Raw genomic sequence first — 11908 nt, 5'->3', positions numbered from 1 at the left:
CCCGGAGACCAACAGGACTCGCTATAAAGCAGCAGAAGCAGGCCAGGAGACCAATAGGATTCGTTATGAACACTAGAGGTCAGCCCAGAGACCAAGAGGACTCGCTATAAAGCAGCAGAAGCAGGCCAGGAGACCAACAGGACTCGTTATGAGCCCTAGAGGTCAACCCGGAGACCAACAGGATTCGTTATGAGCCCTAGAGGTCAACCCGGACACCAACAGGACTCGTTATGAGCCCTAGAGGTCAACCCGGAGACCAGATGGACTCGCTAGAAAGCAGCAGAAGCAGGCCAGGAGACCAACAGGACTCGTTATGAACCCTAGAGGTCAGCCAGGACACCAAGAGGACTCGCTATAAAGCAGCAGAAGCAGGCCAGGAGACCAACAGGACTCGTTATGAACCCTAGAGGTCAACCCGGAGACCAATAGGACTCGTTATGAACCCTAGAGGTCAACCCGGAGACCAACAGGACTCGTTATGAGCCCTAGAGGTCAGTCCGGAGACCAAGAGGACTCGTTATGAACCCTAGAGGTCAGCCCGGAGACCAGATGGACTCGCTAGAAAGCAGCAGAAGCAGGCCAGGAGACCAACAGGACTCGTTATGAACCCTAGAGGTCAATCCGGAGACCAACAGGACTCGTTATGAGCCCTAGAGGTCAGTCCAGAGACCAGATGGACTCGCTAGAAAGCAGCCGAAGCAGGACGGGAGACAAAGAGGACTCGTCATGAACCCTAGAGGTCATCCCGGAGACCAAGAGGACTCGCTACAAAGCTGCGGAAGTAGGACAGGAGACCAAAAGGATTCGTTATGAACCATAAAGGTCAGCCCGGAGACCAACAGGACTCGCTATAAAGCAGCGGAAGCAGGCCAGGAGACCAACAGGACTCGTTATGAACCCTAGAGGTCAGCCCGGAGACCAAGAGGACTCGTTATGAATCCTAGAGGTCAGCCCAGAGACCAAGAGGACTCGCTACAAAGCAGCGGAAGCAGAACGGGAGACCAACAGGATTCGTTATGAACCATAAAGGTCAGCCCGGAGACCAACAGGACTCGCTATAAAGCAGCAGAAGCAGGCCAGGAGACCAATAGGATTCGTTATGAACACTAGAGGTCAGCCCAGAGACCAAGAGGACTCGCTATAAAGCAGCAGAAGCAGGCCAGGAGACCAACAGGACTCGTTATGAGCCCTAGAGGTCAACCCGGAGACCAACAGGATTCGTTATGAGCCCTAGAGGTCAACCCGGACACCAACAGGACTCGTTATGAGCCCTAGAGGTCAACCCGGAGACCAGATGGACTCGCTAGAAAGCAGCAGAAGCAGGCCAGGAGACCAACAGGACTCGTTATGAACCCTAGAGGTCAGCCAGGACACCAAGAGGACTCGCTATAAAGCAGCAGAAGCAGGCCAGGAGACCAACAGGACTCGTTATGAACCCTAGAGGTCAACCCGGAGACCAATAGGACTCGTTATGAACCCTAGAGGTCAACCCGGAGACCAACAGGACTCGTTATGAGCCCTAGAGGTCAGTCCGGAGACCAAGAGGACTCGTTATGAACCCTAGAGGTCAGCCCGGAGACCAGATGGACTCGCTAGAAAGCAGCAGAAGCAGGCCAGGAGACCAACAGGACTCGTTATGAACCCTAGAGGTCAATCCGGAGACCAACAGGACTCGTTATGAGCCCTAGAGGTCAGTCCAGAGACCAGATGGACTCGCTAGAAAGCAGCCGAAGCAGGACGGGAGACAAAGAGGACTCGTCATGAACCCTAGAGGTCATCCCGGAGACCAAGAGGACTCGCTACAAAGCTGCGGAAGTAGGACAGGAGACCAAAAGGATTCGTCATGAACCCTAGAGGTCAGCCCGGAGACCAAGAGGACTCGCTACAAAGCAGGGGAAGCAGAACGGGAGACCAACAGGATTCGTTATGAACCATAAAGGTCAGCCCGGAGACCAGATGGACTCGCTAGAAACTAGCAGAAGCAGGCCAGGAGACCAACAGGACTCGTTATGAGCCTTAGAGGTCAGACCGGAGACCAAGAGGACTCGTTATGAGCCCTAGAGGTCAGCCAGGAGACCAAGAGGACTCGCTACAAAGCAGCCGAAGCAGGCCAGGAGACCAACAGGATTCGTCATGAAGCCTAGAGGTCAGCCCGGAGACCAAGAGGACTTGCTACAAAGCAGTGGAAGCAGGATGGGAGGCCAACAAGATTCGTTATGAACTTTAGAGGTCAGCCCGGAGACCAAGAGGACTCGTTATAAACCCTAGAGGTCAGTCCAGAGACCAGATGGACTCGCTAGAAAGCAGCAGAAGCAGGCCAGGAGACCAACAGAACTCGCTATGAACCCTAGAGGTCAACCCGAAGACCAACAGGATTCGTCATGAACCCTAGAGGTCAGCCCGGAGACCAAGAGGACTCGTTATAAACCCTAGAGGTCAGCCCGGCAAGCAGATGGACTCGCTAGAAAGCAGCAGTAGCAGGGCGGGAGACCAACAGGACTCGTTATGAACCCCAGAGGTCAGCCCGGAGACCAAGAGGACTCGCTACAAAGCAGCGGAAGCAGAACGGGAGACCAACAGGATTCGTTATGAACCATAAAGGTCACCCAGGAGACCAACAGGACTCGTTATGAACCCTCGAGGTCAGCCCGGAGACCAAGAGGACTCGTTATGAATCCTAGAGGTCAGCCCGGAGACCAAGAGGACTCGTTATGAACCCTAGAGGTCAGGCCGGAGACCAAATGGACCCGTTTGAAAGCAGCAGAAGCAGGCTAGGAGACCAACAGGACTTGTTATGAACCCTAGAGGTCAACCCGGAGACCAAGAGGACTCGTTATGAGCCCTAGAGGTCAGTCCGGAGACCAGATGGACTCGCTAGAAAGAAGCAGAAGCAGGCCAGGAGACCAACAGGATTCGCCATGAACCCTAGAGGTCAACCCGGAGACCAACAGGACTCGTTATGAGCCCTAGAGGTCAGACCGGAGACCAAGAGGACTCGTTATGAACCCTAGAGGTCAGCCTGGAGACCAGATGGACACGCTAGAAAGCAGCAGAAGCAGGCTAGGAGACCAACAGGACTCGCTATGAACCCTAGAGGTCAACCCGGGGACCAACAGGACTCGTTATGAGCCCTAGAGGTCAGACCGGAGACCAAGAGGACTCGTTATGAGCCCTAGAGGTCAGTCCGGAGACCAGATGGACTCGCTAGAAAGAAGCAGAAGCAGGCCAGGAGACCAACAGGATTCGCCATGAACCCTAGAGGTCAACCCGGAGACCAACAGGACTCGTTATGAGCCCTAGAGCTCAGCCCGGAGACCAAATGGACTCGCTAGAAAGCAGCAGAAGCAGGCTGGGAGACCAACAGTATTCCTTATGAACCCTAGAGGTCAGCCCGGAGGACCAAGAGGATTCTCTATGAACCCCTGTAAGTTCACTTTTTTATTTAGAAGTACCATCTTTCAACCCAGTACCTTAGTGTGCCTGTTTGATACATTTTCAGAAGTGTATTGCAGATGCCTCCGATCACACGTCTGACTGGATGTGGGTTCTTCTGTGGCTCTTCTGTAACCGACTGGCTGTCTTTGTCGGTTTCCTCATGAGATGGTTCCTGGTTTTCCTGTTCCACTAATTCCCTGAACCTTTTGTTCAACTGTTCCACTTCAAGCTCTAAGGTAGTGTTTTTCCTCTCCAGGGCGACGTTTTCCTCCTTCAACGTGGTGTTTTCTCTCTCCAAGACAGTGGTTTTCTTATACAGAGCCTTTCTTTCCTCCCTTAGGTTGGAGTCTTTCTGGGCATAAACTTTTTTTTCCCCCTCCAAGATGAAGTTTTCCCGCTGCAGGGCAGTGTTTTTCTCCTCCAGGGCGGTGTTTTCCTCCTTCAGGGCGGTGTTTTCCTCCTTCAGCGCGGCGTTTTCTTTCTCCAAGTCAGTGTCTGTCTTATCCAGAAGAATCCTCCTTTCATGTCTCAGGTCGGAGACTTCCTCAGCATAAACTTTGTTTTCCCCCTCCAAAATGAAGTTCACCTGCTTGTAGACAGAGTTTTTCTCCTCCAGGGCGGTGCTTTCCTCCTTCAGGGCGGTGTTTTCCTCCTTCAGTGCGGTGTTTTCCTTTTTCAGCGCGGTGTTTTCTTTCTCCAATATTGTGGTTTTCTTATCCAGACGAATCCTCCTGTCATGCCTCAGGTCGGAGACTTCCTCGGCATAAACTTTGTTTTCCCCCTCCAAGATGAAGTTCACCTGCTTGTAGACAGAGTTTTTCTCCTCCAGGGTGGTGTTTTCCTCCTTCAGGGCGGTGTTTTCCTCCTTCAGGGCGGTGTTTTCCTCCTTCAGCGCGGCATTTTCTTTCTCCAATACTGTGGTTTTCTTATCCAGACGAATCCTCCTTTCATGCCTCAGGTCGGAGACTTCCTCGGCATAAACTTTGTTTTCCCCCTCCAAGATGACGTTTACCTGCTCGTAGACAGAGTTTTCCTTCTTCAGGGCGGTGTTTTCCTCCTTCAGGGCGGTGTTTTCCTCCTCCAGGCCGGTGTTTTTCTCCTCCAGAGTGTTGTTTTTTGCCGTCAGGTTGATGTTCTCCTGCTCCAGAGCCCTGAATTTCTGCTTCAGGGCGATGATTTCCTGGTCATAGTCCCTGTTTTTCTTGACCATGGCAGTGTTTATCTTCTCCAGTCTGGCGTAATCCTCTTCTAAAGTTATGTTCATATCAACCAGCTTTGTAAATTCTTCATCCTTCTCCCGAATAAGCTGGTCTTTTTCAAATGCTGCTTGTTCTAATGTCATAACTTCAATTTTTAACTCCTCATTTGCTTTAAAGAGTGCCTGATTCTCAAAGGACATCCTGCCGAGTTCTTCCAAGATTTCGTGGAGCTTCTGTCTCTCTCTTGCTAATATCCGTTGTACTCTTTCTTCCTCGGAATCAGAAGTCGAAGTCTTACTACTCTGACTCATCTTTGGTACTTTATGTCTGGAAAAATCGTTTTTAAGATCTTGTTGGGATACAATCCTTCTTCTTGCTCTCTAGCTTCTGCAATGGTTATGATGGTAGAATTCAAGAGTGCAGCTTTTTGTGCATCACTCTTTGTGACATCAAATTGCGTGATGTCACAAATTGATGTCACTGAGCAGAACAACTAGAAAACTGCTGAAGTTTGAATAAAAATAAACTTTACGGCTGAATGCAGCTTGGTTAAGCTGATGGCCATTGGAGACAGTTCAGCTGGTAAAATATCACCAAAGCTGAAATCCACACATGGGAGACAGTGGCTCTTGAGGACAATGGACTGGCACAGCAGGGTGCCAGGACCAATGGTTAAAAGAAAAGTTTGTGCCCAAAAACAGAAAAAGGGGAAACAGGCGAGCATGTTACCCAACTGGTGCCTAGGAAGCCACCAATTCTGACTCTCTTTCTGGCTAATGTCCGCTCACTGGATAAGATAGTGGATTTGTTACATCTGAGCCTGAGAGTTTCTGCAGAGATTGACTGTGCCATTCTTTGCCTAACGTAAACCTGGCTTAACAGCAACATGCCGTTGAGCCTTCCAGATCAACAGTATTCAGTTATTCCAAGCGGACCGCGACCAACACTCAGAAAAAACAATGTATGTCAGAAGGAGCAGGACAATGTATGTAAGTGAATGCAGATTGGTGAACGAACTGTGGACTGGTTAACAGCTATCAGCCATCCTATCTGCCTCAGGAGTTTACTACGGTGTTCGTCACCATTGTTTACATTCCGCTGGGTGCTAACGGCAACGAAGCATCGAAGGAGCTGTATGACACCGTTAGCTCAATGCAGATGAAGCACCCAGAGGCGTTTTACATGAGCTGGGGGACTTTAACCACGTGAAACTGCCCAGTTTTTACCGGCATGTCATCCAGTGGCGCAACTGCACATTATTCAGGTGGATGCCCCCCCCCCCGGGAAGGAACTTCAGGGTGAAGGACCGACGCTCACCCCCACCCCCCGAGGCGACGCTGCGTGAAGTGTAAAACAAACTCGCTACATGTGCCTCGTTATGTGCGAGGGGTGAAGGAGCGTGAGGCGCGCTGAACTGTATGGGAAAACATCATCGGCGCGTCGCCCCCTCCAGACGGGGTTTTGGCGCCCCCTCTGGTGCTGCGCCCCTATGCGTTGCATATGCTGCATACCCACTTTTTGCGCCTCTGATGTCATCCATCTTACACTCTTACTGTAAAATGTGGTGGAGTAAAAATAGAAACTATCCATTATTAAATCTACTTAAGTAAAGTACAGATACACGGAAATTGTACTTAAGTACAGTAACGAAGTACTGTATATATTATTGGACTGGACATTACGTGATTTATCGTAAGTCACACATGCGCCATTGCTGTCCATTGAGTCAGGAATATCGGTGGTCAGGAAAATACTACAATCAAGCAAAGAATCAGAGCAACGGATGCGATGTTTAGCAGTTAATTCAACCGTTTTAATTTAAAGAAAAGATTGAAAAAGTGAGCAGTGGTTCAGTTAAACAACCCGTCCACCTAGTCATCAGTAAAGCAGCTGTTTAAATCAGCTAATCAACCACCACAGTGTTCAGGCGAAAACTTATTAATAATCACAATATAGACATTAAGCCTGACAGCATAATGTAACAGACTGGATGTTCTGTTTTAGTGTTTTTGCTACTTTTTTGTGTGGGAAATGTTTGTTTTTTGGTGATGATTCCCCTGATCGATAATCTCTGCTCTATCTGCTCATTGAGCTGTTGTTTGTCGGTTGCCTTGGCAACAGGTAATGCGTAATACCAACATACAGAGCGAGAAAAGGCGAAATAGAAGTTGTTGGAGCTATTTTTTTTTATTTTTCGGCTACAATCCGCATGATTCAAAGTTTAGGAAAAAGTAGCAGCTTATAGTCCGGAAAATACGGTACCATAGGTGAAATTGAATAATTTCCATGGCACACCTGACGATCACTCACGGCACACAAGTGTGCCGCGGAACAGTGGTTGAAAAACACTGGGTTAGATTATTCAGAAACTTTTTCAGGTGAAAGCATGACTATCTATTGATTTGGATACTACTTACACTACCAATAAAAAAATAAAAAAACATAATCCCTTTTTATTTTTATCTTTTGAGCAAGTGATTGTAGTTTTAGGATACTTTTGGCCACAAATTGTGGCCAAGAGTTAAGTTTTAGATTCCGTCCATGATGACGGAATCCACAAGGTTTTGGGAGCTTTTAGCCACGTCTGGATGTTTTCTGTGGAAGAAAAAGTTTATATCTTTTAATCCTGCTTCTTAATCCTGACATTTGGAGGATGCAGTAGATTGCTGTCAGGCGTAGAAGGCTGTTGATCTCTTGGCAGCCTGCCTGACTAGCTAATCAATTTTTATCACCTATCCAGAAATGACCAAGACACTGTCTTTTTTTGACTGTCTCTTCTCTGCGATGAAATACAGTTTTGAATTATGTGCTCTTCTCTTTACTGATACCTTCGTAGAATGAGATCGTTTTGATCATTTGCAGTCTCTCTCTGTATTTATGGCTCATCTGATTCTTTATAACTGACAGAAGGCGTGTGTCCAAGCAGACCAAATGATTATATTAATTCAAAAGTTGCTTGAGCAAACTCTTATCTTGCAGGTTATTACAGCCTAATATTTTTTATAATGTTCTTTCTTCTGTGATTTTGCAAACGGAACTGCATTATAGCAGTGAAATAATGCCTCTCTGTACAATCTTCTATATGACCACTATTCAGTGATAAAAATACAACTTTATGATTTTAATTTGTTTGAGTTATGAGGAAAAGACACTTTATTTGTTGATGTTGTTTTCCTTCCGTTTGTCAGCCCTGGGTTTATCCTTGAATCGAATCAATAGCAAAATCTTACCTATGCAATGTAATATGACTGAGGTAAAATTCATCTCAGGTCCCAACTGTGATATCGATCATTTATATAACTACACATATAAATGTCATGCTTAAGCCTGCACACTCTTGGCATCATCCTCCTCTAGCTGGTTATTTTGACATCTTTAATGATGGAGGTGGACTCAGCAGCAGACTGGACAGTTCCTGCAGCAGCATGTTCGTCTTTGATAAATTAACTGTGGACAACACAGTGCCAAACTCATCACATCTCAGACAGCTTAAGTAGTCGTAGGTGTAATGAATGATTCAGTATACCCCAAAAAATAGTGTCTATTTGTAATGTCCTCCAAATGTCCAATCACCTCAGCCTGCAGCCACGGAGCTTACAGATTTGTCTGAAACCAACTGTAAATTAAATTTTATTGTTGGGACTCCTTTCGCTGACTCATGCACTTTCCCCCCATTTTTGCTTTCCCCCACTTCTCTCTTCTTATCCCAGTGCTGTCACAAAATGGTCTTTCTCGCTGCTTTTATATTATCTCTGTCAGCAGAGGGCCCATGGATCTATCAAGCCAAGCTGGGAAATACAGATAGTGACAGGGGTAATGTGGACCGGGTCACTTCACATGCCTTAACTTGTCCGTTTCTCCAGCACTCAATCCCCCACAAAGCACAGGTTGAGAATTTATCTCTATGACTTCTTCTTACCTTTATGTCGTTTGTTTTCTTTTCTATCTAAACCAACAGCAAGGACAGAAAGAAATGAACTGAAATACAGTCCCTTTCAAAAAAGATTATAGTTCTCAAATGTTTTTAAATGTTGTCACATTCCAACCAATGGAATGGATGGAATGTGTATGTTTTATGGGGATTTTATGTGATAAACCAAGAAAACTCAGATGGATTGGATGCATTGTGTTTTGGGAATGTCATTCTAAGGATTGACCTGCATTCTGCTTAATTTCCTATTAAATATGGCCAGTTTCCCAGCACCTGCTGAAGAAAAGCATTCACCATCTGGCTGGTGGATGGGCAGTGTTAGTGTTCGTTCAAACAAAGTCCGTATTTTTATTTTTATTTTTAAATGTATCACCTTTCACAATTCTTTACAAGGAGAGTTTAAACATTTGAACACAGGTAAATTACACAATAAATTTAATCTTCATCTTTAAATTCATGTCAAATATCAAATTAAAAGATACAAATAAGAATAAATTATATACAATAACAATTTTAAAGGGGAAAAACGGGAACAATGAGAATAACGTACTTTGGACTAACAAACATGGGATTTCATTTCATTAGCTATACCCAACATAAGAGAGACTATATAAACCACCTTCTGTCAAATTTTAATCAGATGATTGATTGATGGCTGTGACTAATTGATATTGATATTAAACCCCTCCCCCACCCCGAACAAATACTTTATTTAGGGGGACCTCTCTGAATTGGTCAATAGAAATGGAATAATTTACTTGTAAGTTAGAAGTGAATAAATAAATATAGTATATTCCAAACAAAGCGAATAAATAAATATATTCCAAACAATATTGGCTGCTGAGCTTGAGAAGTGAAAGGGATGAGTGTGCTTGATTCTTTTTGAGGTGTGTGCCGGTTGGGTGGAGATGGTGAATACATTCAAAGTGTTCCATTTACTGTTTTAATTTGATATGTAGTAATATACCCAGATAAGTTGTTACTACCTCTGGTTTTAGACAGATTGTCTTATTGATACACAGAGTTAAGCAGAGTGACCCTGGCCCTCCACACCACGCCAGTTATGCGTCCTGCGCTTGTCCCCAAGCATAAGACAGCCTATAGATTAACCACACCATTTGTGTGAGGAGGATATGACCATCCTCGAACAAAGATACTTATGTGAGGGATGTTAAAAAGCTCCCAGGGCATTATTTATAGTTGAACAAAAAAAAACCTTTCTCCTTTTGACCAGCACAGAAAGAAGAACCTCATAAGGGAAGAGGACTGACCTTTGCCCTGATCACCAAAGCATTTCTGTGCGTGTCCCTGCGTAAGAACGGGTAGATACCACTGAAGGAAAACTAATTTAACTGTTTTACTGCATTATTTATCGTAGCACGACTAGTCAGTGCTGACTATGAGTTTGTAATTTCCTTCATCTGTTCCGAAAACAGTCACTTAAATTTTAAACTCTTATACTTTCCTGTAACACTTGCTAGTATGACACATTTCAGTAAATGTTCCTAATTTGCACATGTATTTCTTAAGGATATGAGACAGGCAGTAAACAGGCCTACATGAGGCTACTCATGTAGGGTAGAGTTCGTAACCCCGTAACCCTATCCGGGTGGGGGAGGGGTTTAATATCAATTAATATCAATTAGTCACGGCCATCAATCAATCATCCGATTAAAATTTGACAGAAGGTGGTATATATAGTCTCTCTAACATAGTTTATTGCCAGAATTATAGAATCCAGAATTTATCTAAGTGGCTCCTGTGTGGCATCATAAAATTGGTTAAAAGTTCTCAAAAGAGAAACATGTTTTGCCCCAATCAAAAGAAATTCAAGAAATGAACAACAAGGTCAGTGGCACCCATTAGTCTTAAAAGGTTTAAAAAGCCATTTCTAAGAATCTGTCTCCAATAAGAAAAAAACAGTGAGAGAAATTATCTACAGAGAAAACACGGAACAGTGAAAAATCTCTAAGAACACATCATGTTCATGATTCAACAATAAGAAATAGTCTGGACATATTTTACATACATGGGAAAGCTTCAAGGCAGAAACCAAAGCAAAATGCCAATTCACTTAATTTACATCCTTTTCTGAAGGTTTCTGCTTTGTTACATCTCTTATAAACTGGCATAGCAGCACTTGAAAAAGGATATCACACTGGCAGTCAAACATAGTTGGCCTAGTGTGATGGGCTGGAGTGGCTTTCCTTCTTTAGGTCCTAGATGACATGCTGAGATTGATGGAACTATGAATTTGCTCTCTACTTGAAGCTCCTGAGTGAAAATGCCCAACCATCTGTTTGTAACATTATCCTCAAGTGTGCTTGGGTTATTATGTTTAAGAGGTACTCTCTGTTTCACATAGGTCACGTTTAGTTTGGATAGTTTTTCTCCCTTAATAACTGAAATTACAAATTTCTGCTTACTCTGGTAATTATGTCAGTGGTAGAGCAAACACACCATAAACAGAGGCTACATTCCTTAATTCCCTAACATTTACTGAATGTCTTCCTCTTTCTTCTCTCTCTGTCGACCTTTATGTCAAGTTGCCGGTGAATAAAAGCCACTAGAGACACAAAAACCTGAGTATTACGAAACAAACTGATAAAAGTGTGAGGGGGCAGATGCTTTTTCATAAATTGGATTGAGTTGGACCAGATGTAACTGGATCTGAATTTAATAGCAACAGATTATATTTATATAGTTCTGCAATACATTAAAAAGATTTGAATTCAAACAAATTGTCAGGGAAATTTTGTAATCTTAAATTCTGTTATATTAGGTTTCCTGGTACTGATCTTAAAAAGATTTTTTTTTAATCTTTGTATTTAGGTTAAAGTGTGAAAGGTTAAAATTTGACCTCATATTCATGCTTTGGTCAGTTGTTTAAAGGACATTGCTTATATTCACATTCTGTAAGAAAATGTGGCAGACTTTTTAAATAAAGAATTTTAAGAGATTAGGCATGAATCTTTAAATTACGCAAGAGATTATTAAACACTTATTGGGTTTTATTTGTCTAAAAGGTCTCCTCATTAATGCCTGTGTGAAATCGAACCAGGTGCTGCCTTTAGGAGATAGAAGTGGAGATGCACCCCAGCTGGAGTATGAAATTGGCCTTTTGACTTCACCCTCAAGCTACTGCGGAGGGACTCTTCAACCCATGTGGAGACAAATTGTGTGTTTTTTCTTTCCTGTCAGCGCACATACACACCACCCCCAAGAAGTAATAGTGTTGATATGAGTTCCCTAGTACACAGACAAGGGTTGCCTGTTGTATTGAAAAGAGGGGTCTCTGTGTACTCTGATGGCCGTGGGGGAGTTTTCGCTTTCATCAACGAGG

The 11908-nt window shown here is 44.4% G+C and overlaps 1 protein-coding gene across 1 annotated transcript; it reads right to left on the bottom strand.

Annotated features, from left to right (window-relative positions):
- Positions 1–3442: 3442 nt before the first annotated feature.
- Positions 3443–4834, bottom strand: LOC106903313 (uncharacterized). The gene is made up of 5 exons (XM_088005267.1): positions 4556–4834; positions 4235–4447; positions 4022–4147; positions 3842–3934; positions 3443–3757 (listed from the first exon to the last, which is right to left on the bottom strand). Exons 1-5 carry the CDS (start codon positions 4832–4834, stop codon positions 3443–3445), a joined length of 1026 nt encoding a protein of 341 aa, XP_087861393.1.
- Positions 4835–11908: the final 7074 nt, after the last annotated feature.

The sequence above is a fragment of the Poecilia mexicana genome, unplaced genomic scaffold (genome assembly GCF_051168715.1).
Source record: "Poecilia mexicana isolate PSO_F unplaced genomic scaffold, ASM5116871v1 scaffold_4, whole genome shotgun sequence".
In the NCBI taxonomy this organism is placed as follows: Eukaryota; Metazoa; Chordata; class Actinopteri; order Cyprinodontiformes; family Poeciliidae; genus Poecilia; species Poecilia mexicana.
This window is presented reverse-complemented; position numbering and strand designations above follow the sequence as displayed.

Coding starts and splice junctions, on each gene's coding strand:
- LOC106903313 (XM_088005267.1), bottom strand. CDS start 4,834: ATGTCCTTTGAGAATCAGGCACTCTTTAAAGCAAATGAGGAGTTAAAA. Junction 3,935..4,021: donor AAAACTCTGTCTACAAGCAG/GTGAACTTCATT, acceptor CTTCTGGATAAG/ACAGACACTGACTTGGAGAA. Junction 3,758..3,841: donor CCCTGGAGGAGAAAAACACT/GCCCTGCAGCGG, acceptor GAGGAAAGAAAG/GCTCTGTATAAGAAAACCAC.